A 27,085-nucleotide genomic window follows, 5' to 3' on the forward strand; every position below is an offset into this window, starting at 1 on the left:
AATCATGCGAAATGATGATCCTCTCAACCGACGATCGTGTTCCGAGTCTCCAATTATAAGGAGAGTCATAAAGCAGGGAGACCGTAAATCCCAAAGTTTTACGATTTCGAAGTTAAAGCTAAAAGATCTTTAAATTTTTGTTATTTTTGAGAATTGAAGTTGCAAAGCTATTTACGAGATGAAAATTCGCGAATCCTGGGAAACTTACATAGTTTCGAGTCTTGCAATATTTAATTCTTTAATAATAATAATACCGTTAAATCCAAATCCATTATTATACTTAAATATAAACCGAGTTTGAGGTGAGCTGGGATTTAAATGCAATACTTTCAGTATGCAAAGGAGACACTTTGAATTACATAGAAATATTAACAGAAAATTCCAATGTATGTTCTTGCAGACGTTTCGAATTTTTTTTTAAATCTTGGATATCTTGAAGGCGCGCATTCGTCAAAGAGATCGTTAAAGAGAAATCGATAAACGTTTCTGTTGCAGAGAAGTGTGCGTGGACGAAGGCCAACAGTTGTCGCTGGCGCATGGATGTCAGTTTTATGAGGTGAGCGCCGCGGAGAGTCCCGCGGGAGCGGCGTTAGCCTTCCAGGCGCTCCTGCGGGAGGCGAGATCGGTCCAGCTTCTGCGAGCGTTGCCGATACGCAGGAAACTGGGCGTCCACTCGGTCTCGAGAGTCCTCGGGACGATCTTCGGCAAGAACACCACCAAGGACCGTAAGAAGAGGCCGTCGTTGAGCATATGACGCCTTCTATGCGCCCTCCTCCTCGGAGGACGAGATGAGCCAGGCAGGAGAACTGACATCGTCGTCCTCAGCAGCAACGTCTACTCCAATCGCTGACGAGGTCCTCGTTAAGGATGTAGAAATCTCCCTTGTGCCTTCCTGAACAAAGGCCGCCATCATTGGGATCAGAAGACCATTCTCGTCCGTTGGCAAGAGAATGAGTCTTTTCAAGCATCTTGTAAAAAAAAAAATACATTTGCTAATCAATTCCCGAGGCAATCAAACTCGGTCCTGAAGCATATTCGAGGATCTAAACTCCGAGGACATAAGACTGATTTTCTGGCTTTGAGGATACGCAGGGTCAATACCCAAGGTGCAATACCCCCTGGAAGTCTGACGTGCGAAATGTTTAAAGGATCTTTTCGACATCTGGCAGCTGGAAGATCCAAACTCCGAGCAGGTTCCAGTCATGGAGGGCGACATTTATTTTTGAAAAAACTTTTATGTGCCGAAGAAGGATATTTACATGGTGTTCGCGTGTGATCCTGCTCTCAGTGGCGGGAGAGAAGCGTGTCGACGTAGAACTCAGAGATTGTTCGTGATACGCAAAGGTACTTTTTTTTAATATTATGATAATTTCACAGTGATTACAAGTGACTGGCAAGTTGTTCCTGAACGATGTAGTCCTTAGAACGATTTATCGAGAATGATCTTATGGTTGCGAATCGCCTCGCAATCAGTAGTTCCGCGAGTGCAACTTTTATAATTTGGGATACATACAATATACTTGCACATCACTCGGTGTTTAAGTTATTACGTTATTAACCCTAAACAGTATACACAAAACGTAATAAACTTTTTTTCTCTATTATTTTCTTCTGTGATATTTATAAATCTAAACTTTTCAAAAGATATCTATATATATAATTTTTTAACTCGTATAGTTTTTACGCGCCACTTTTATATATTTTTTAGTTATCTCTTTGTTAATTATGATTTCAAAATTAAATATCGTTTCTCAAGATTAAAATATTTTATACTGTTTAGGGTTTATTTTTTTTCTCGATGCTTCCGAACGAAACCCGTGAGTCTTTCAAATTTCGATATTTTCACCAAGTGGAAGAGATCGCGATTAGATTCGATTTTCTGCCTATCGTCTTAGTTGTATCTGGAAGGTGTTCGCAAGCGCTCTTCTTGAGTAACACCTTTATCGCCAAGCGTGATTGATTCGATGACCTTAATGTTCCTAAAGAAAGTAGCCTAAGTGTAAATAGCGCACACGATACTTCACTTATACTCTGCGGAGAGTCTCGGAGACTTAAATAATCATTAAGATTTACATACAAGAGAAAAGAATAATGAGTGCGAATGTTTACAATTAAAGATTATTATTTGATTTGTTTATTCGATCTGATGATGAAGAATATTACGATCGCAACAAAAGGATACGAAATAATACAGATTTGAATCTCAATTGAAGATTTTTCAGTTGGTCATTTTATCGTAATTTGCATTTGGATTTCTCGCAGACCGGAATAAACGATAAGAAACAGCTATTAATGGATTAAAAAGATATTAACAATCGTTTGTGAATGAATGCCATGTCGCGTCCGTCAAATGACGGATCGATTATCGACTACTCTATCGTAGAAAGTGTTGGTTGTTTGCCTTCTTGCTAAGCTCTTCAATCGCGCGCGATGTTTTGTAAATGATCTCTTTTCTAGCATAAAGACTACGATCGACTTTTGAGATTCGTAGTTTGTAAAGAGTTTTTTCAGAGTGCCTTTCCGGACAATGTAAAATCCGTTTACATTTTTGCCAACAGCTGACGTGCCTTTTGATGCGAGTGTTAACGAAAAAAAGAAACAACTCTATTTACATTACGTTTAGAAAAATGAATAGTTAACGAGCCGTAAATTGCATGATCCCCCTTTAGAGCGCGTCAGTTTCCAACAGAAAAAAAATACCGTAAAACACAGGCTTTTAAAGCTGGCTTCTTCGAACCAGGAACGGTTCGGGGGAGCTAATGTCTCTCTTTTTCACGATACATTCCACTTGAAATTAGCGTCCCTCTAAAATATGTATGTATATTTGTATGTGTGTGAGTGAGAGAGTGCGTAATTCGATTCCAGGCAGATGTCGATCGCTGTATTCGAAGTGCTAGTCACTTGTTATCGAGAGAGGATAATAATAAAGGAGCGTCTTTTGTTAAACCCTGATGCCAAGTCAAACTCCACCGTCCTACCGCCCATTTCCTGTCCATGTGAATCATCAATGGTCACCCACGGTGAGTCAACTAACGAGATTTTATTTCTACAAATGTAATATTATATAAGTAGTATTGCTTCTTATGTAAAATAATATATCGAAATAGCTCTGAGATTTTTTCAAATCTCTTAGCCAGTATTTTCGTATATTTGAAATTTACGGATGCTAGCTAGATTTGAAATTAGCTTGTTACCGCATTGTTTTTTGTGAGCCAAAAGCCACGAAGCCTCGCGAGGCGTCTGACGATCGTAGATTTCGCGAAAAGTCGGTCGGGCAATCTCGCGAGCGAATTTAGCGAATTTCGTTAAGCGAACTCGCTGTCGGCCGAATAACTAGCGATTCGGGCCAAGGTTCCGAGTGCAACACGTGTTCGCCCGTCTCTCTCGGGTCGCGAAATACAGAAATAAAATACGGGCCCCCGATTATATGCATTCTCTCGCAATGACGGCACGATCGCGCCTCGACAGAAAAATGCAAAAAGAAGAAAGGGCAGTGATGCAGCAGGAGCTCAACGTAAATAAGGGGTCTAATATCTCGCAGGAAATGAGAGTCTTAAATTTTCAATGATAAGAATTTGTTATCTAAGAGAGAAATTCTAATGGCGGCAATATTAAATATATATCACTGTTGAGCAGAGTAATAATATATAATCGTATAATAGTGAAACATAAAATGTATTCATTCACTTAAGACTCTAATCTTCTATATTTAAAAAAATTTCACAAAAGAGTGTGTCTATAGTATGAGAAATATGAGAAAGCGAGAAAAGAGAGTATTTGTAAATTTGTATATATTCTTATAAAGGACTAATGACCACAACAGTGAAATAAAATACAATCACTTGAGAATTCAATTAATTAATTTAATGATATTTGAAAAATTCTGCAAAAGTGTTTTTAGTATTATCAAGTTTTATGAATGTATTATGAAAGACATAAAAAAGAATAAAAATAAATTTTAATAACTTATGTATTTCCGGAAAGAGAATAAAAACAGAGTATATTTCTCTCTTTTCCTCTTTCTCTCTCTATAAAATAATAACGTCTCTAAATAGTTTTTCTACTTTTGAAATGGAATCCGAAATCCCCGAATAAAGGAATCTACACCGACCTTTGAACCGGCCGTATATCATAGGCGAGAGGACCACACGGGACCTTTTCGCATACACCGGCGTGAAGCGACATTACGAGGTGATAAGCAGGTACAAGGATTCAAAACCTGGTCGGGTTTAAGATTTCCGAGTCGCGAGTCATCTAAGTCTAAGCGCTACAGAATTTCCTGTGGGCTGCGCGCTTCTCATATTACCTTGCGTCCTTTACATCCGCCCCCCCCCCCGGGCACTCCCGCCGCTACCTCCTCTCATCTACGATCCTCTCGCCGTCTTCCCCGAAGACAAACGATCCGGCCAGTACGGGTAAAACGATGCCCCGATGTCGTCGATTTATCGCCACGACGATGTCGCTACGCGTGGGGACCGTGTCGCTCGAGGACTGTATTGGTTCGCCCCGAGCCCGGATAATTCCAATTTGCGTATTTCACCTGGGAAATCGAAACCTCACACTGAAACCCGGGAACTCTCGCCCGGTGCAGCGCGTCGAAACCAAACCAATTATCCTGTTACGTTCAAAAAGCTAAATGAGACATCACAGTTTTTTTATTGTATTAAATTCTTGTCGTTCTTTGCATTCTAGATTCTAGATAGATGTATCGTATAAGTAGTAATTCTGGTTGGAGACTTTTGCAAACTTTAGTCTTTCATTGATAATTCACTTGGCAATCTTGGTGTTTCAAGATAAATAGCAAACCATCAAAATTTTTTGTACTTAACGTGATGTTTCCTTCTCTTTGCTAATTACTGACTTAATTTTATAATATTGATCGGAAACTTTCACTGATCTTGCATTAATCTCACAGATCAGTGTTCACAGAGTTCTTTAATCCCATAAAAAACAACAGTATCTCCTCTCAACAGGACAATTTTCTACAATTTTCTTCTACGTGAATGTCAATTTAACAACTCCTGTTGAGAGGAGATACTGTTGATATTAATTAATAAGATTGGAGTGCGCATTAAGAAAGATACCAAACTAAACTTCGACTATACAACTCCGTTGCTCGTGCACCGTGTTAGCCGAGTGGGTGGCGTTATTACTCGCTAACGAGCATAATTTAATCCGGCGCGGCGCGCGATGTCGCCGATAACGATATATCCCGGGCGCTTATCTCGCGCCAGGCCAGAGAACTGCCTGTCCTGTCGGTAGCGCAATTCGCGGCTTGCGCGAACGCGAAAAATCGGCAGGTCGTGCTCGAGCACAACTTTTCACATCGCCTTAATCAGCCCGCCTCGCTCGCTTTCGTCCCAGTTCGCCTGGCTCCTACTTAATTAATGACGCCATTGGCGACAATTGAGCGTATACGCTCGCTCGTTCTCTCGCTCGCGCGTGCACCCGTGCGCAGGGTCCGACAATGACCACCTGCCGATCGCGATTCTGGAGGCTGACTTTCGACAGGGAGCGATAACAGGGAAGCGGGCTTCGAGATCGAGGGACGCGTTGGAAAGAGGGTCGATGGGGGGCTGAGGGGGAGAGGGGGGATCGACAGAAAAGAGAAACAGGAGAGAGAATCGCGACTCGCTATCGGCAAAAGGCGAAAGCGACGGTTTCCACCGGTGTTATCCGACTCGCGACGGTGAAAACGATGCTTAGTCGTTTGCGCTGTACTTGGGGGCCTCCCCCCCTTTTCTCCCCTTGCTCGCGGGCTCTGTCGTGTCGTCGAGAATAAATCCGTTCTGTGGATGCTGACGGTTCGGCTCTTGTTTCGCCGGTACCGGTGAACCCCGAGAGATAAAGCTGCTTTCGCCGAAAGATATCGAGGTTGAAGTGCGAGCGTCGCGGTCGGTCTCAAATACTTACGTTTCTATACTCGCTGCGGTATCAATGCGGAATCGGAGATTTATATCAGATTATGCGCGAATTATGGCTATCCGGTTATATCTGTCCCGGTTGATTGTGAAAACGTGTGTAACGCGAGAATTGGATGACCACCAGTCAGCGGTAAATGTCGCCAGTCCCTTTTACGTAAGCCTTCGACTCCGCAGTCCCTTACGTAAGCCCATCTTTATGAAGGATATACCTCCCCGGCTCCCCCAGATTTATCAAGAGACATTTTAGAAATATATCCTTCGGCAAAAAAAATTTGCGAGTAATCTACCTTCGCAAAACTTAAATCGCCAAGGAGAAAAAGTTCCTTATAGAAACAAGCAAATGTTGTCTAATTGTAAGATATTTTTTGTAATATATTCAACAAAATCTTTGTGGGCGAATTATAAATGTCTAAAATGGGCTTAAAATTGCAACGAAATATTTTATATTCTTCCGGAATTCTTTTCAAGGAGACTCACGTCTTGCAAATCTCGAGATCTGAAGCGGCAGTTTTTCGGACGGATTTCAAATGCGATATCATTTCAGATCCGATTCTGCGACTCTCTATCATCCAGATGCCCCGTATATCGACGACGTTGTGGGAAAACGATATTCCATGCGCTACGCGCGTCGGCGATGCTCGCTCGGCGTCGTGACTGCCAAGGTCGTAGGTCGGCCCGCGCTGCACCTTGCACCTCCGCCTTCGGAGGAAGGCAGGGAACCAGCCTGCGCCGCGGCGGCATATCTGACCTCGAGAGTTTGAAATTTAATACGCGCGCACACCGGATTCTCCTCCGTGGCCTCGATCGACGGACCTACCTAGGCTAGCCCTTCGGTAGATTATCCCTCAAAAGGGATCCGGGTGATCACGGAGAGGAGTACCGAGAGGTCACGATGAGGTTTGCGCTCTCCGGTCTCGACGGTCTGTCTCTCACAAAGGGTTAACTCGCGCGTTAAGAAACATGCGCTTGTTGCATGCGTCGGGTTGCATGGCGTGTGTCGTAAAGCTACTTTGAAACTTTTTATCTTAAACACGTAATTATATGTTGAAGGATGAGTAGCGTTAAACGGCGGAAACTGACAGTAACACGACTATTATGCAATTCGCTCATATCTTCATAAGGAACGAAATCTATAAGTATATATCGTCAATTTCCAAAATTATCAGTTTACAGTCTCGTAGATTTTTTTCCTGAAATATTCTGCATTTGCCATTACGATTATCATTCATAGCCTTATTTCTCCATTTTCTCGACGAGTATTGATATTAATATTTGCCACTGGAAGGCATCGGACATAATCTCCTCGATATACAGCATAAATAGTGGTTCTCCGCAGCATAATATAAATAGATATTCTGCGGCGAGTATCTTTTCGCGCGAGACGCGAGACGTGGTAACGACAACGACCCCCGAGAAATCCGAGATAAAAGGAGACAAACGCGCGACGCGAGCGAACGGAGAGTGCTAATAGAACGGCGGCGGTGCGCGACGCGAGAGATAAATATTGCGCTAAATCAGCGCGGGCGAGAAAAACGAGAGGGGTACGAATAATTCTAATTAACGTGAGGCGTTACCACGTCGCATCGAAAAGGCTTATCGTTTGCGCTCGCGATAAATACGCGACAGTTACCTGGCCGTAATGTTGCCAGTGAACGCGCGTCGCTTAATCATGCGCGCCGCCTTGGAATTTCTCCCTGCGCGATGCGATCCCGACGGATAATTAACGTCACGCCATAAATGTAACGCGTCCCTTCGCCCCGATTTCTGCTGCTCAAGACGAATCATCTCGGCTGGATTGATGTAACGATCGTTCCTTCATTCGATCTCCAAGAGACTCAAGAATTGGATTTTTCTTTCAGAAAATGAAAAAGAGAAAGCGAGGGGATTTGTCGCAGTTTATTTAATTTCCATTCAAGCGAAGCTTGATTGTAAAAGGGATTTCTGAATTATTACATTATTAAATTCGAGACATATTGAAGGTAAACTGTAACTTTTCGAGAGAGAATTTCGAGATCTTCTGTTCCCAAAAATTGTCTTATTAGTCACAATTCAAATAAAATTAGGTAAATAAATAAAAAATTAGTTACAATATCTTTTCATTATATACATGTCATTGATATAATTATATCATATTATTGAGACAATTTATACTTGATACTTCTTATTAAGATTTCGTCGACCTAACATTTCAGGGATCATAAAACGGTAAAGATTCGAGAGAAACTAGCGTTGCGTATCACAATTGGAGGATCTAAGAATTTAACAGCGCCATTCGAGTACGTCTCGTGTCATATCATAAGGATGCAGAGATGATCCGATCCGATGATCTCTCCGGACATCTAAATTCTCCCGAGAATCTACGCGTTTATTAAATTGCCTCAGCGCTGTCATTTCGAAATCCTAAACTGACGCCCACAGGAAGCTGCGAACGGCATCCCATTCCATCCGCGCCGCGCCGTGTGTAGATCATCGTATTACACTCGGTAATTGGTTGACCTGTTTGTTTGCGGCTCGGAGATTACGTTAACATCCTCAACGCTTCCCGACTAGGAAGCTGTGTGCTTTCACCTAAACTCCACCTCGCTCATGCCGCTTATCCGCAAACTCGCTCGCCGAAGTTCGCCGTTTAATCGCGCGTGGCCGCGCGGCTTTATCAAGATGCCTGCTGAGAGAGCGGGCGATTCGCGAGATCAAACGGCAGGTCTGATTGCCGGGTAATTGGCCACGCCATTGTTTGTTCATGGCTGAGGGAGTACGCCGAGATTCTCCTCATCGCGAAGATGATTGGCGTGCTTTCACCTAACTCCGCGCCCAACTGCTCATTGTCTTAAACGCACTCTCGCGCGCTTACACGTTAGCCTTCCTCGCCGCTCGATCTATATTTGTATGGGAACAACTCGAAGCGAGTTGCGCGTATCTCGAGAGAGTATCGGCAGTCGTAAGACTGAGAAGCGAAACGTGTAATGCAGCAACGAGATGTAATTGCCCGATCACGGCTGTATAATCTCGGGACGTAATAATCTGAAAATAATCTCTTAACAAATCGAGAATGTCGAAATCCAATATAGTGACGCTTTAAAAATGTAGCGACGCAAGAATCATCGGCGATGCATCAGTAATGCCTCCGCTTTAAAACCAAATCGGCTTCAAGGGATGTCGAAGAACGCCTCGTTACTTTGCTACACGTCGATGCAGCGGTATTGATACACACTGTGCACTCTCGCATCTTGGAGACCGGAACAGATCGGCTTATCGGGCGGAACGCGCGAGGACGCGGGTCTTTTTGGTGCGCCGGGGCCCGTTCTCGGGAAATGCACGATTATCGCGATCGTACGCTTCTGGGCCAGTGATAATTAGAAGTGATTATCTTGCCGCCGAGACTTTCTACGACGAACAATGGGGACCGATAAATAGCGGCCACCGCGTCGAATGCGACGGCTTAACACCGTCTTAAATCGGGATAAATGAGCGTCGAGATTATGGTTCTTTAGATAACTGACGACGGCTTCTCCACGCTAGCGTGCGGCGGCTTCGGATTTCCTCTTGATAACGGATTTAACGCATAAATTTACTTACACTCCGAGTTAATCGTCGCCACTGAATTAATTGTCCGATCTATTTCAGCGCTATGTTATGAGCATATGCAATTGAGCGCGTTACGATAGAAAGGAATACAATCAATTTCAATAAAAATATAAATCTTTGAATCTTCTGTATTCTAAAAAAAAAATTATTTGTAAAATATAAAACATCTATAATTATAAAAAAAAATTTTTTCAAGATTTATGAAAATTATTTTTACTATCGATTTTGGACTTTTCGTTTTTTTTTTCGAAAAATTTCAACGCAACTTCTTGATGATTTTAAATCGAGGAGATCTCTTTTGAGTTTGTAGATCGAATCCAAAGTGCCACGTTTCTTTCTTTTTCTCGACGTTAGTCGTAAAATAATTGCGCAGTGGACCGAGAACTTAGAAATTACCAATGGCGCCGGTTATCTCAACGTATCAATTATCGCGAAGTAATTACAATGAAGGCCGCTTTGCACGAGAAATAAGCAGCGAGCGGACGATGATGTAACTGATTTGATCGCTTTCGAAAGAAACAATTCTCCAATTTTCGAATGAAAACGACATTTTATACTACGTCGTCGCCACGGTAATTTTTTTTTTAATTATTAGGATCACGTCGCTGCTATGATAAGCTATTGATAAACGTGAACATTGAAAGTGCGAACTCCTCGTAACACTTCGAAGCCTGAGCGAAATGGGGCGAGGTGGATTGGTTATAATCGCGGCGAAATGCAAATCGCTCGCGTGGCAAAACGAGAGAAGGCGAACGCGAGACCGCCGCCGCAATTAGGCGCGCGTTTATGGCCGACCAGCATATTTATTGCGAGCGAAATAAATTCGCATCGTTAGAGCAGCAGTCGGCGCAACACGGTTTTCCCACGTGTGACTGCTAGATTATTACGTTTTATGTTTGACGCTTTTCTAGCTGTTCGTACGTTCGGAGGAAGTGATGATTCAACATATGTGAGAGCCTAAAACAAATGTAAAATTAATCATCATAATCTAATGTAACCACAAGTAATAATATAACATTCTGAGAATCTAATAATAAGAAAGTATTTAAAAAAACCGAAATTTTGATAATTTAGAAATAATAATTAAATTTAATAGCAAAGTTAAAAAATTAAAAAATAATTTGTAGATTTCTCGGAAAATATTTTATTATCAAGAATTGTATAGAATAATCACTACTTAAAACTCATTTTAGACAATGTTAATCGCGTTAAGTTGCAGAATAGAGTTCCAATTATAATTATATGCTATACATTTTTATGTGTATTTTAAATTATATTTCATATTTTAATTTTGATTTCTCAATGTTTTTCGTGTCATGCAACACATAAAATTATATTCTATCCTGATTTCTGACCTGAAATATATATTTAAAGTAGGCTTGACATGCACTTAAATTGGTTAAAAAAATTCTGTATTTACATCGTAAATTGTTTGGCACTGCACCTTGTCTTCTTTTCTTTCCTCTTCTTTTTCTTTTACGATTCAGTTTTATGGAGCTTGAATATCGGAATGTTTATCAGAGCCGATTAATTATGAGATTTACGAATTCAATAGTGGCGCAAACTGCATCAAAGGATCGGTCGATAATCCGGAAATACGATTTTTGTCGCGACAACTCGCGGGATTAAAGACGTTAATTGGAGCGTTAGCAAAAAAGTCGTCCGTTTAATTTTACCTCTCGCGCGACCTGCTTTTCTAATCCTATAAATTTCATGCTTGTGCGGACATTTACGGCAAATCCCGACTCGGAAAAACGACCATAAGCCTCGCGCACAAAGTACAGGTGAAATTTAATAATGTTTAGATTTGTACGCACGAATGCGGTTTATGAGATATTATCTTACAATTAGAAAATGTGTCAATATACGGTCTTGCTGTATCTTTTATGCCTAATAATATTTTTCGCGTGAATTTATGTACAGTTTTCGCTTCGCAAAAGTTTACGCGAAAAATATTATTAGACACAAAAGATCCAGTCTCTGATCGTATATTGGTATTTTCTATTTACTTGGTTGTTATCATAACGGTCATGACTCACTTAATATACGATAAGACATCTTAATTCTCTTTTAAATTAAAAAAGAAAAAGAAGAACGTATATATAAATTTATGGGTTATGTGGCTTTTTGTAACTTTCATTTTTTTATGTTGATAGTTAAGTAATATATTTTCTATTCCTTATTTCTGCTATATCTTTTTTCCTTATTTTATTGTGTCTCAAATTAATTTATTATCAAAAAGTGGTCGGTCGATATCGCCTACGTTGTAAGTTGGGAAATGTACTTTTATGGCTTGTTATATGTAGCTAGGAAAAGTGATGTCGAAATGATGAACGGTACCATTTCCATTGTGGCCGACGTGTGCTTTTGTTACAGCCTCCGAAATAGGCGAAGTACGGTATAATAACGATAAGAATCGAGCGAGTGGACATTTTAAGCGCGGAGATTACAGGCGCACTCAATCATACGGTTTTGATGCTTGTTTTGAATCGAGAGACTTCTCTCTCAGTGGTGCCAGGTCGCCAGACATCCATATAAAGAATACGAACGGTCGAACTTTTCTCGACGCACTTAGTAGACAGTAGATTACGCAACAGGTGCATTGTTGAATGCGCCGGAAACATCTTTGTTTCGAAAGACCAGTCGTGTGCACAATTGTGTGTAATGTATCTTGGAAATGTATCTGCTTGAGTTAGGATTACCATCTTTGATAAGATAGCAATAATTTATAGGCGTTTTCATTGCGCTTTGAAAATATCAGAAACATCTCACAGGAGCTTTAAAATAGCTTAATTCGTATAATTTGTAGATCTCTGTTTTTCCCAATGTATATATTTCTATTGTCATGTATTTATTTAACATGTTTTCATGTTTTTTTTATTATACCTATTGTAAGAAATATCAAATTAAGTTTAGTTTAAGTAAGAAATTTGTTTTTAGCAATTCAAGAATAGGTCTTAAAATCATAAATATTAAATAAAATAAATTCTAATTTAAATTAAAATAAAACTATATAAATGTTTGTGAAATAAAGATCGGGGAGAAAAGGCGGACAAAATCGATAAAGATAAAATGGAAATTTATTTACATATGTAGAAGAAATTACGAAATGAGCCAAGAACGCGTATCGATAAAAGCTTAATTTGAAAAATTTAATTTACTAGAAAAATTCTATTTCTCAATTCATAAATTTTGATCTTTATATTTTATTATATCATAAGAAACATAGAAATTATATCTAGTTTTTAAGTATAAGGATTTTTTCAGAACTCAAAAAAATGGATCTTAAAAATAAAACTGCTCGAATAAAGTAAATTTCATTTCCTTATTCAAATTGAAATGAAATTATAAACGTTAGCGAAATACAGTAGATAGAAAGCGCAGATAAAGACTGGGTAGAAGCTATAATGTGGATCTATTTGTGTAGAGAAAATTATGAAACAAACGGGCTAGAGAAAATTATGAAACAAGAGAAAATTTAAAGCGAACGGTACTAGCGACGAACGTTCGGACGTGTATAACACAAGGGAGAAACTGGCGCCGCGCCGGAGCGATTCGCATGAGCGGACACGCAAAAAGGTTTTCGGCACCGCCCTTTCGCCGATGCCGATCTTATTGTCCCGGTGCTCAAACGCGCGCGGTGGCGGTTTCTACCCCGCGGCCGCGCGCGCGTTAATGCGATTTCCGCGTATTGTCTCTCGTGTACACGCGCGCGAGAGAACGTCCGTTCTTGCAAAAGCCGGTGTGTTCGCGCGAGCGCGCCACCTTATGAGATCGGCATATGCATGGGATCGCGATTATATTGTTACCACGTGGTCATACGTATGTACACGCACCGAGAGCAGACTATCCATTATATCCGCCGGTTAAGATAGAGATGTACCGTCCTTATAAGCGCGGCAAGTTGTACCTGTCTTGGGCGGCTCCGTTTATCGTTTACCGAAACCATTAAATATAGCCGTTGTTTTCATTTCTGTGTTCAACGGTAAAAGTCTTTGTGCGTAAGTAACGCATTGATAACCAAGATTCACGAAAGAATTAAATATATCTCGAATTTAATTTGGCTTTTCGAGAACAGTCATAATTCTTAAAGTATTAATTCGATCTCCAAGTTTAATTTTGCTCACACATTGAAAGTTAAAGAACCTTATCTTGCGCAATGCCGTTGTACTCTAAAATCCTTGGGCAAGAGAATGACTAGTCGAGATTAGAACTGTATAGAGACTCTCGGATATCGGACAGAAACGTTCGTTCTCTTTACAGGTCACATAATGGCCCAATCATTCCGTTAGGTAATTAGCTCTGCTAAACGATGATACGTATGCTATACGTCGCGAGATGGGCTGGAATATAACGTAAGCTATACGAAGTAGTGAACGGTGAGAAGTCGTTCTCCAACTCGATTCTAACGGTTTAAAATGTTTAAATGGATCTATCGGAACGTGTCGAACGGATCTATACGAGTACAAATTCTCGGCCGAATCGACGGGGGGGGGGAAGAGAGTTCGAACGATCGGCGAAGTGTGCTCCGCAAACTGTCCCAGCTAAACGTCCAATGGCTCTCCCTCTGCTCGCTCATTTTCCAGAGATATTGCTGTGCCTGGCCTAGTCTAATCGCGAGAATTCCGGAATTATACGTAACCATTCGTGATCGTGCGCGGCGGAACCTCATAATACAGGTTTTCTTTCCAGTTTCGTCGCACATGCAGAACGCGATCCTCTTCGGCGGTAAACCTGTTTTCGGAGCGGTTTAATGCGACTTCGTGTGTCGCTTATCCCAATTCCCCCTTTGCTAAATATTACCGCGGGCAATCCTCGCGCACCTTTCGTCACTAATCGAGAATTTATTACCGGTACAGGCAGGCTGCTACTAGCATTCCATTTAAAATTAATTAAAGAATAGGATTCTCTCTTCGCTCTTCGGTTTGCAGAAAGTTTTCTGTTCGTGTTCGCTTTGTTTACGTTCGTCCGAAATAAACTGTTCCTCTGGTATTCATGTTGAGGAAAGAATCGATCACGCGTTTCTTAAAGAGCTTTACATAGCAGGAATTGCATGAAGCCCCGTATGTCACTTACAAAAATAACGCTCATCGCTTTCCAGCTGGATCCGCTGAAGCGTCGCGTACGGAAGGGTTAATCATCGATTCTCGCGTCACGTGAAATGATGATAGACGCATGCCGCGTATTCACGCGAGGCGTGTACAAGGTAACAATAGGGAAGTTGTTGAAACTATATAGCTGTTATTTTGTAATGAGTGGGCAGAATGAAATGAATTAAATATTATAGAAGAAACCCGTAATTGTTACTAATATATAATATAAAAAGATATACACACATAATTTGTAAAAATAAATAGGAGAAAGGTCCAACAATTCGATTAATTGCATAACTCAATGTGTTCTCGAAATTATGAGCATTTGAACTTGCGCAATAATCGAGGTGCTTCTGAAAACTGTTAAATACGCACTCTAACATTAATAACTGTAACGGTATCTTCGAGCAATTTCAGCTTTCATGAATATGACCACCCATGTCGAGATTTTGTGAATATATTATTGAGTCATGCAACTATAATATCAGCCAAGTTCGCGACTTTTTAAAATTTTTTACAAGTTTATAAATGTTCTTTTTGCGTTTTATGTTAATGCAAAAGGGAGAATGACGGGTTTCTCTTTTGCAGAGTAGAGTTTAATTCACTTTATTTCGTTTATTTGTTGCAAAATAACAGCTATTTGGCTTCAGCAATTTTCCGATCGCTACCCTGTGTATATACAGTGGCGGTTGAGTGACCCAGAAACACATTATCGCGACACGCGTTGTGCCCGACGACCCACTCACTCACTCACGTTGCACGCCCGGCAATCCGGAACGATGCGCTGCCGCGCTCGCTCGCCATTATCATCGACACCCGTCTTGAACGTCATCATCTTCATCATCAGCTCGTCAGCTCGCCTGAAGTTCTTTCTATGTCATCACCTATAATTAACGTTATATCATACGGCCTACTTTTAATCCCCTGGTATACCTTCCATTATATGATTCCCCGGGAAGCGTATAATTTGTTTGTAAGAGAAACGCACGGTAGGAATAATCAAGTGTGCATGTTGCTGTTATTTCGCTCCGCAATCATTTCGACAAAATGTATATGAAGTGGGAGATAAAACATTATCGACTCTTCAAATTTTTCTCGTCGCTGCATGAATATTATGAATAATCCACGAACGAAGAATCCAAGAATGAGTTGATTTCCCAATTTTTTTTATGTTTTTCATACATTTTTTACACGCACGTTAAAAATAAAATGAGATTTTAAACGTCTTCAAAAAAATGCATATTTTAATATATTTTCTAATGATAATTTAGATCTTAATAATAATTTAGAGCAAGTTTATATAAAATAGAAGATTAATTACCACCGATTTAAGTTACAGTGGTCATGTAGAGTCGCGGTTTTTAAGAGAACCGTTTCTTGCGATCTGCCCGCAGACTTTTCTCAGGATTCGTCCTGCTTCCCCGCGGACACGAACGCGGGTGACCGCATCTTCTCCCTATCAGTTCTCTAACGGTAAAACAGCCGACCATTGCATTTGCGTACGCGAGGCCCTCGCCGACTAACGGAGTTAATTAAAATCGTTAAGGATGGCTCGTCCCTTACAAGGATCGCCTGGCACGAGTGTCCCGTGCGAGCGTACCGTGGTCTTACTAGCTTATTGCTACCACGCAAAAGTGGCGGCGTGTTGCGGTTTGATCTTTAGGAATCCCTTTTTCGATGTTAATTAACGTCGGGTAAGGATCCGAAAAAAGTACATTGTGTTTGCACATATGAATGCAAGCGTTACGCTCGCGAGTAAGAGCCAAGATAAGAGTGTCGCTGATAAGCCGGCGAGATAATGCTATGCGCAGTTGCGAATTGAACGTTATCAATCTTTCCTATAAGAAACCGTCCCTGTCGAAACAGAAATGCAGTGTTGACAGATTTATGCGGCGATAATTATCACGACCGTTATCTCCACAATCATTTAAATTCCATCCAGCATCCTACATAAATTCACAGGCTGATGTGCGTCTTGTACAGAAGCGCAACGTTTGACACAAGCAACCTCAAAAAATGTTCGTTAATATCATCGCATTCTTAGATTTGGCGATCCTTATATAATATTTTAGAGATAGGTACTCGCCCGTTTTGATTTTTACATCTTTAAATTTTAACATCTACAACTGGAGTGCTATATCTACATATCTCATGAATCACTATAAGCTTTCAGATTTTGAAATCTTGCAGTTGGAGATTTTAGTATCGTTTCATCTTTAATTTAAAAAATTATTTTCTATGAACGTAATCAGAGAAGATGCAACGATGGGTTTATATGCTTCAAAGTATCTTTAACATCAAGTTTTATTTATTCTAAGTTTTTTTCTGAATGTTTTTGTTCTCTATCTCTTTCTCTCTCCCTCTAAATTGTTTAAACTCGTAGATAATTGAATTCTTGAATTTGTCCAAGTTTGATTATATCTTTTCCCTGCGTTATACCGCGATATTTCATTCTCAAACGATAATTTCGTAGCATACATCGATCTAGTACTGGCGTTACTTGTTTTATAGAGACAGGATAATATTTTGCGTCTCTTCTATTTTGGAGGAATCATCAGCTCGAAATAGGATTTCGTCGTATTATCGGCCGATGGACTCTAAAACGCTGACGTTCGTTGCGTTTAAACAAATAATGGGATAAATTCGGCCGATCCGCGACGATTATAATATCAAACTCTATATCAAGCGCAGTTACGCCAGTGAATCTGCCGAAAATAATTGCGCGTTGCCGGAATAATTGCTTGACGGAAAATCTCTGCGACTTCGCGGAAAAGCTTCAAAAGCCACGTGCGTAAATTGTGTAAATCTATTTTAACCATTTTACTGTTAAATATTACGTACATACGATATTCACTCTTTCTGCCGATGACTATTTCCACTTGATTTTAATCTTTGGATTTTAACGTCATCTGCGAGAAATATTATATAGCAAACGAAATAAATTTTTATTATTTTTTGTAAGTTATAAATCCTTGAATTTGTAATGTGATTAATATATAGGAATGTAAAGCAAAGAAAATTTGTCATTATTCCGTTTTACAAAACATTCACATGAATATATACATAAATTTTTTGTTCTAGATTTTTTTACTTTATTTTCGTTATATTAATATGATTACTATTGTTAATTGACCACTGTCATTTATTGTTAGTTTCGAACAGATTCGCGAAGGAGATCGCCCGACCCTCTAGATTCGATAACGGCTTATTAATAACCGCGCGCGCGGTAGGCATTTTTCTTTTCGTGGCATTCACTTTCACTCCCGACTTTAAAAAGCAGGAAGTAGACGAAAGAAGAGGCGCTCGCGACCGGTTTCGCCTTCGGTCCTCGGCAGGATCTCCGCGCTGTCGGCATTGTAATAGATGCTCATATAAGGCGCTGTCAGGAAGTGGGCCATTCTCTCATTCATTCTGCCTCTATTTACCTTTTAGTCGGCTCGTACAGACGTTTATTCCCGCGACTGACTTCGAAAGACGGTGGCGTTTATCCCGTAGCATCATCTTTATACATTTCATTTTTTCTCTTTTTTTCTCTGAATATCATCTGTAAATAGCATTAACAGTGACATTACTCGGAACACTTTGCGTTTTTCGTAATATTAAAGTATTCTTTTTCTCCTTTAAAATGTAAACAGTGAAAAAGGAGGCACACATGCGTGTCGTAATTAATTAATCGAGTAAAGAAATTTGAAATTACATCGTAATTTACATTGCATTATATGATATACTGAATTACATTTTTATCATTCCTATTTGTTTTCACTTTTAATATTAAACTTTCTCTCTCTAATCATAAAATTTTAAATTTTTGAAAGCATTTTTTTTACATCTTGAGATTAAATCTGTTTCGTTTTACGCATCGAGATAACAAAATCCCAAATGAACAGCTTCAGCGTTCCCGGTAAAAGAAAGAAAGAAAAGTGTCGCACGGTAGCAATTAGCGGATACGTAAGTGGTCGCCTCCGGTGATGCAGAGGGACCCAGAAGGAAATAATCCTGTCGAAGTGGCGTGAAGACGAGGGAGGTAGAAAGGGCCCACGAGGTCGGGGAAGGGGGGGGTGGAAGAATTTAGTTATGGTCTCTCTATCTCTTCCTCCTTTCTTCCTTGACTCTCGATGTTGCCTACTTTAACGTTCCTCTCGTGCGCATTCGCGTTCGCCTGCCCACGCGAGGCGACCGCCCCTTTAACATCGCCGGTATTCGCCTGATTTATGAATGCCCTGGCTATATTTAACAGCGTGTTCGCCATTGAAGACATGCCTTAGGCAGAGCGCGCGAGGCGAGCTCGGCAAACGGGGAAGAGAGGAGAGACGTCACTCGCTCGTTCGAACGGGGGAAAAAGACGGAGAAAGAAGCAGAAGGGCAGAAAGAGAGAAAGAGAGAAAGAGAGAGAGAGAGAGAGAGAGAGAGAGAGAGGCTGGGACACACAGGTACGACGAGCAAGCATGTAATCCCTGTAATGCAAGAACCTACACCGTCCAGACTGCATCGGGAAATGTCGCCCGCGAAATAGACGCCCGGAGAAGGAAGAGGAACGCTCATTCGTCGGAATAGGTGTTATTGGATTCTGGCAAATGTTCCAGGATTTTCGAGTTCGACTCTGGAGTCTGCAGTTTGAAGATTGACGGATTTAAGAATTGCTATAGAAGAGTACAATTAGTGGAACAATTATTTGGAAAAAAAAATGAGAGCTTATTCTTGCGGCAGATATTGCTGAAGTTTCGTTCGCGCGAACAATTTGATCGTCGAACAATTTCGTAATCCGAAAATCTAAGGGTTTATAAATTGTCGTGAAGAAACATAGTTGAATAACTGTTTGATAAAATAAGGACTTTTTGAGACAGACATTAATATGCCCTAATTGAGTTTAAAGATTTTGACGGTTGTCGAAACGGATAATCCGAAGGTTTAAGGATTTCTATAAGAAAGAGAAGATATGTAAAAAGTAGATACGGAATAAAAGTAGACTATTTATCGTTTTCTACATGAAACGATTATGTCAAGGATTTCGTTAAAAATGATATGTGCGTATAAAATGCGCTTAATTGCATTTTGCTGCAGCCAGACGTGAATTAAGGAACCTAAGAATCGATGTGCGAAGGCAAGAATTCTCCGTCGGTTTTTGGACAGCCCCTTCTAAAAGTCAGGGAAATACCTCAGATTCCAAGAGATCGATTTACACGCCTCCACGGTATTATCGTAATCTGCATTTCGCTGATCTAATCCCAGTAATATTTCGCGCCATGGCAATTTGCATACATTAACTCGATCGCGAGACAAGGATCGAGCCCAGGCTCGAGACGACGAGGTTATCCTGGATTATCGGACGGTGCTATCAGGTATCTTATTAAGTATGATTTCAACAGATTGTCGCGGTGTCTCGTTCGCTTCGCGAAATCTCTGCCCTCTTTCCGCATTGTTCGCGCAATCTATTCTATAAATCGCGTGGCGTGAATTTTCTCGTATATGATTACGAAACAAGACTCTATTCTTGTCAAATAATAACGAATACAAATATCGAAGCCTGTTGAAACGCCTTTTGACATTTTTGTCAAGAAGAGATCAATTCTAAGAGGATTGAAAATCTTAAGTTTTTAATCTAGTATTTCGTTTTCTGCTATATGTTTTTCATTTTATTGTTAGTTCAGATTCGTGATTTAAAATCAAACAGATCGACATCCCACTTTGAATCAAAATGCGTCAAACGGTTTTCATAAGTTCCACTAGAACTTGCGCCCTTTCAGAATCAAATTTATATAGATTTATATTCCTATCGCATATGCAAGAGTCTTATTTATCGGAAGAGACTCGTGCGCCTCTACGCAAGGTTCGTTACATAGTTCCCACGCTGCTGTATCGGTAATGAATCTGACCAGCGTATGCTCCCTCTCCCTCGGGGTAACGCCGCTTTTATCGTCCGATTTAATTTAGCGCTGATATACGACGCTGGAAAAAGATCGCGGCGTCGCCGTGCCAACGAGCTTGCAGAATCCCAATTAGTTTCGTCTGTTTTCGATACCGAGCCGTACGTTCGTTCGCGGGTGAAAAGTTCGCCTAGGCAAAAGTTCAGAATAATAGTGGATCTTTTCTTGAATATCTGTAGCCCTGGTATTTTCTTAAATTTAACTTATCCATATGCCATTCGCGAATTCAACCTGAAGCTTTGAAACGGTAACGTTAGACGCGTCGCATATATCAATTTAGAATCAGGTTATTCTCACCGATCGACGCTTCGCAGTTCAATTAATAGCAAAATACGAAGTGTCGAGAGACGAAGAAGGAGAGGGAAACGTTCGCGGCTTATCGCGGCGTTCGCGATACTCCAGAGGCTCCCCCCCCCTCCCTCGCGACGTTATCCCAAGTCGTCCCAAGTGCATTGGTGGCATCCCAGGGCCTTGAAAGAGCTGGTTCTATCGCGATCTACATAGTTGCATAACTTGAAGGCGGGTATCGATGCTCTCGCGAAGGCGAGCGACCGCGTGAGCGAGATCGCGATGCACTGGTCTGCGGCGGCGGGGTGGACGAGAGAGGGGGCGAGTTGGGACCCGGGTGAGGGCCAAGGCGTGATGAGGACGGTGCACCCAAGCCCGATGTTCGATAACGAACCCGGCACTTACCGCTGCCGGAGGAACGATCTCGTTCCTTCTCCCTCGGCCGCCAGTTCCATATCCCTCTCTTTTATTCGCGGCGCGCGAATCGTCGAAACCTCGAACGTTACGTCACCCCGGCGGAGAAGGACACTCGAGATGGACGGGCGGAGCGTGGCGTTCCCGCGCAGAGAACCGATCGTCGTAATCGGAAGCTAATTGAAAACGCACGTTCCCTCGAGACGGGACACGATCAATTTCGCGTATAATTAGTTATTCCTGACGCGCGACCGCGCTGGAAAGTTCCGCGAAGATGAATTATTGTCGGATATTCACTGGGGGTTCCTTCTCCTTCCTTCTCCTTCCTTCTCCCTTCGTCGCATCTCTCACGCTCTCTCAATCGCGTGGCGTTGCGGATGCTGTGTGTTTTAATTGGGGCCCCGGCACATCGCGTACGGCTCCTTTTCATGCGCTCTGCGCACCTACCACCGGCCACTCTCGCTTTCGCGCTGCCACGAGGATCCTTGGCTCTCCGTAGGATGTAAAAAAAAAAAAATAAATAAAAATAAACGTCGTTCAACCTTCCACGACGCGACTTCCGCGTATGGGCGCACCATAAAGGGCCGTGCACATTAGCGTCTAAAATTTACACGCCTGCTTTTTTCTGCCCGTCTGCGATACAATGCCGCACCTACTTTGCTATCGTATCAGCTTAAAAGAAGCGTGTTAAAGTCGATTCGTATTAAATTCGAGGAATGGCAGATTATATCGCTTGTTAAGTAGTAGAATCAGACTCGTCGATAAATCGAAACAGCATAAATCACATTCGCATACGCAGTGGTATGAAAAATATTAAAAAAGACGGCAAACTGCCACCAAATGACATCGACATATCGCTATAAATTGCTTGATGATGATAAATGCTTTATTGATTGCTCTTGAGGTTACGATTTACATATTATCTTAACTGAATTTATTAATTCTAACTCATTCCATGTACTTATGTAATTATTCTTCCGTTGTTTTTTATTATCCCGATGTATCTAATTCGCGTCTAGTTTTGCACTTACATCAGAACAGCCTCTTATTTATACACACTTTTATTCAGACAGTATTTGTACATTCGAGTGATTATTCTTCTTTTTCTCTTCTTCTTTTTCTCTTTCTTATAAATTACTTCTTAGAAGATTGAATTTCTAATCGTGCGACTTGTGTGCAAGGACCTTAAGACCTTTGATCGGAGGGACGACGACGTGGGCGCTGTTTTCTTCCCCGTCGTCGATTTTAATAAGGAACTACGACGACGGTGACGACGACGACAATGAGGAGACGCAGTTATGACGGCACGAAGGTGGTGCAGTAAAACCGGGTGATAAAGATACGCGTTGCTCGCTCGCTCGCGCGCTCCGTTCAGCTAGGCTATCTGCCCGTAGATATTGTTATTAAGTGTCGTAAAGTTTATTGCGACGACTTTGCACCGCCGCGCCGTGGCGGGTGTGGGTCGCGGATGAATTCATTGTAAGTATGCCTGCCGCGTTCCGTTTTCTAGCTGGCGCGGCTTTTGTCGCGCCCTCGCGATTCCGATTGACTTTTTTCCGAGCGCGGAGTGAAAGCTCGATTTCCGGTCCGTTATCAGGTGTGAAAAATACTGAAAAGCTTGTATATTTATCGAAATCTTTGCTCAGTGGCGTGTGAATTGGGCTCCAAGAAACATTTTTTTTTCTTTCGAACAACCTAGCACAGATCGCGGATAATCCAGAAAATTATATAGGAATTATATAGGAATTCTAAACGAGTCTACTTAGATACTATACGTTATAACGGCTTCGGATTTATTGATTATGCTAATTATATGAAATGTGGTATCGCGAGATATAGGTCGCGTGTTTGTTAGAGGAAAAACAACTCTGTCGGTGCCGTTCCAAGATATCGCCGCGGATTTCGGGTCGATCATTCATCCTCGTTGGGGCTTCTGTTCGAGAAAGTATCATTGATAATTATGCGCGTTGCCCGTTAACCCTGATTGGCACGTTGTTCCGTTGTAATGATGCGGCTGAACCGATCGATCATCGGTTACTGCAATTGCAGCCGCAGACAGCGTCGTCGTGTCCAGCCGCGACGCGGTGGCCTGTTTCCTCGTATAAGGCTTTTGGGTGGTCTAACGTGCTTTTAAGTACATTAACGAACATACACTCGCTTCACACGTGGCACGCGCTGCCGTGGTAACGCAACAATCCACGTAAATCCGAACCTCTTTATTTACATAAAAGTGTACAACTTTACGCGTGCCTTTGCGGAAGTTTTAAAAAAGAAACTAGGTAATCCGTAAAGGTGAAACGACGCACGAGGGTTAATTTAGAAGGGGATATAAGAAATCCCGATATCGTGGGCTCTGCGAGGATATCGATGGACGGACGCGTTGTTTCAGGCAATCAAGGATTCTCTTGTGATCGCGCAGGCGAGTGACGTTCCCGCGGCGGTTTTTCCACCAGGAAAACGGCGTTCTTTGTTGCACGGCAGAGCGTGCCACGTAAGGGACATTGATTAATGCTACGTCGGCTCACTTTGCCGCCATTAGTCTTGGCTCTCATCTTCATTATAATGTCACGGGGCTAATCCCGGCGCCCATTCATGCGATCCACGAAGTTTCGTCGCGCGAGCGCATCCTCGACAAAGGCACCTTCTTCTCGCTCTCGGAGAATGCAACCTCTGCCTCCGAGTCGGCGCGCACCTTTAATAGTCATTACAAACATCGGATTAATCTCGCGGTCCTTTTCTGGGTGGTCGCGCTTGTGCGAAAGCATAATAGTTTCTATTCTAATGGCTCTCATAATCAGACAATGCTTTTAAATCTCACGATCTCTTCTCCATTCTAAAAAAAAAAAAAAAAACACTTTTCCATAAATTTAAATTATTCTCCACTACATATAAAAAAAAAACTTATTTCTCGTAAAATTACATACATTGACTTCGTCTCTCATGATAGGACTTATTGAATGATTTTTATTTCCACTTCATTCAAGAAAGATTCATAGAATTATATTTTTAGATAATTATATACACACGGTAGGTTTCGTTATATCTTCGTTGGGTTCGTGAATTATATTCCTTATAGTGGGGGAGGTAGTGTAATTATATCATGTCATACTATATATATATTCTCGCGTATTAGCCCCGGGCTAACGATCCTGGGATACGTATAAATTTAATTATATCCTTACGGCCGCGCGTGGTATCCTGTCTGACGTCTTTAAAGGCCTGCTCTCCTTGCGAGACGCTTGAAAATAAGTCCTCGCGGATCGTAAAGCCGTCAGTGCTTGCTGACATTTCGAGCGCGAGACAAATTGTAAAGGCGATTCCTATCGCGGCGCCGTGAGAAACGTGAGTTTCTGCGTTAGACAGCCGGCAACGATCCCGCGCGAGAGTTTCTCCTTTACGCGGGACTTGCATTTTATTCGGCAAAGTAGCAACGCTACAGCGCATTCGAATCCCCGGCACCGACAATCGCCCATTCACGGGAGATAATACCGTTACGCGTTGCGATCGTTACGCACGCCGCTAAAATTTTTCGCTGTCGGAAAAAGCGAGTTGCGCACAATGCAAGAGTTGGCATCAAAGAACTGTTTTCTCGAGATGTAACAGATGTATCAGATTTAATTACCTCTTCTATTACAAAACTCGGACTGTTACATGAAATGGACTGTTGTACGAAGTGTTATTGATACACAGACGTTTAATCTTCGAGAGCTGTGGATCTCTCTTTCACGTCATCGCGTTAATAATTGAACTTTAAATTAAGATACTTAATTGAGTTCGACCACACGTTATAAATTCATTCGGTACGTTGAACGTTTTATTGGGTATATATTTACACACAATACGAATCGCGAGGCTTATCTCGGGATATTTTTATCGTTCGCGCGCACGAGGCGTCTTTTGATCATCGAAAATAATGTTTAAGCGCGGCGTGCATTGAACGAGATGAGAGATCGCGGATCACGTGAGTTTCCCCATCCTCCTATGAGGATTCTCCTTTAATGTTCATGATTATCCTACCACTCCAGAGTATTATATCCCGTGGAATTATAAGGTCGACGAAACGAATCCTCATCATGCTCGGTAGGGGCGTTATGCGAAACAAAACGCCGGATACCCCGATATCTTTTTAACGCCTCATCGTTTGCCCTTCGCGAAACTTGTCGAATATCGACGTGATCGGATCGATTTTTTTCCGATAAGGGAAATTAAATCGCATCTACAATGGGGACTTTTCTTTTTTTTCTTCTTACCAGAGAGAGAGAGAGAGAGAGAGAGAGAGAGAGAGAGAGAGAGAGAGAGAGAGAGAGAGAGAGAGAGAGAGAGAGAGAGAGAGAGAGAGAGAGAGAGAGAGAGAGAGAGAGAGAGAGAGAGAGAGAGAGAGAGAGAGAGAGATATCTAGCTCCATTCAATATTCTCCTATTTCTTATTTAGAACTCGATGTAATTTCATCGTCTTTGTTACGGGTCGTCGTCGTCCGTTTCTCTTCAAAACAATTTCTTGCGCGTCGCGCTTGATTTGTGATTGATTGAAGCAACACATTGAGAATACGAAGTATAATATAAAGCAGAGAACACGGCATTTCACTTAGCGAAACAAATATGTGAATAGTGGCTGATGTGCTGTAGATCGAGTTCAGTGTCCTCGTGGCTTCTTCTGCGTGCCATGTTTCTTCGGCTTCACGGTGAAAACTTGGTCCAAGGTCACTCGGCGGTGGCTGATGGATGACAAGTCGGTCTTACCGACGGCAAACCCCGGAGTACGCAAATATTGATTCAGCGCTAAGGGAAACACAGATCGCGGAGTCAGGAGAAACATCTTCCTCGTTGATTCGTTAAGCAACGTATATCGGAGACTATTACAATGAAAATATGAATTTGCATATTACGTACAGGATCAAAACATCTAAGATAATTAGTCGTTAAGACTACTTAAGCAAGAATAAAAAATTCTAGGAAAATTAGACGGAACGCAAATTGAATTTTTTGCGTCCAAGAATACATTTTGTCGTAAAAATTTGAAAGAGGGAAGTGAGCGCTTCCCTCCTTCGAAGAACTCTCTTATTTGGCATTAATTCGCAATACCTAAGGAACAGCGAAGGTCGCGGAGCTGATTTGGAGAAGCTGCCATTAGTCTGATAGCACTTACGTTCAGGAACACGTTTAAGCACATTGAAATCCCGGTATATTGCAGAAATCGTGCCGACGACGCGACGGCGGCGGCGAATTCATTGGCGCCATGAAGACAAAGTCGCGCTGCCCTACCGCAAATATTGAATTTTGCGGTGACACGACCGCGTTTAAAGCGTCCGGGGTCTCTCTCGGCGCTGATTCGAGGAAGTCCTCTTTCTTCTTTTTTCTCCCTCTCCCGCTTTCTCTCCTTCTCTCGCTCTGTAATTTGTCGGAATAACACCGCGGCGGCGTCGGTTCGCGGGGTAATCTGTAAGGTCCTTCGCCGTAACCGCGAAATGTACTCGCGAACGAGCGGAGCGATTCGTTGCCGCGGAGGTTTCGAGAGGCGCTCTCAAGGGTGTAAGAACGCGAGATTACAATAATTTAAGAACGCAATTGCCCGTAGACGTAACGATCTGAGGATGCGATCATTTGAGGATTTAACGACCCGAGGATATAATCACTTAAGGGTGTAACAACGCGAGAATGTAATAATCCAACGATACGCTTTCTAAGAATATGATAATGAAATTATAATCGAAAGAATATGATAATCGAAAGATGTAAGAACAGAATCACGTCGTTTTCATATAGAAATATTTTAATTTAATCATAATTAAAGGTGGAATACTCTAAAGATTATTTTCTTCGAAAAAAAAAAACGAGAAAATCATTATTAGGAAAATCTT

At 41.7% G+C, this 27,085-nt stretch overlaps 1 protein-coding gene and 1 long non-coding RNA gene across 4 annotated transcripts in view; both read left to right on the forward strand.

The window, feature by feature from the left end:
* LOC143903806 (ras-related and estrogen-regulated growth inhibitor) overlaps positions 1–2,935 on the forward strand; it is a 50,657-nt gene extending 47,722 nt beyond the window's left edge. For 2 of the 3 annotated variants that reach the window (XM_077417777.1, XM_077417776.1), the window contains one exon: positions 496–2,935. In XM_077417777.1, coding sequence (XP_077273903.1) covers positions 496–754 — 259 coding nt within the window. In that variant the 3' untranslated portion in view covers positions 755–2,935. The remainder of the gene's footprint in view (positions 1–495) is intronic. The other variant, XR_013258805.1, reaches the window with a different exon arrangement.
* The window catches only part of LOC143903807 (uncharacterized), a 42,962-nt gene continuing 18,746 nt past the window's right edge, over positions 2,870–27,085 (forward strand). Inside the window, exon 1 of the long non-coding RNA XR_013258806.1 lies at positions 2,870–3,020. This is a non-coding gene — a long non-coding RNA (uncharacterized LOC143903807). The remainder of the gene's footprint in view (positions 3,021–27,085) is intronic.

The sequence above is a fragment of the Temnothorax americanus genome, unplaced genomic scaffold, assembly GCF_048541705.1.
Source record: "Temnothorax americanus isolate GAGA-0224 unplaced genomic scaffold, ASM4854170v1 Scaffold5, whole genome shotgun sequence".
Classification (NCBI taxonomy): domain Eukaryota; kingdom Metazoa; phylum Arthropoda; class Insecta; order Hymenoptera; family Formicidae; genus Temnothorax; species Temnothorax americanus.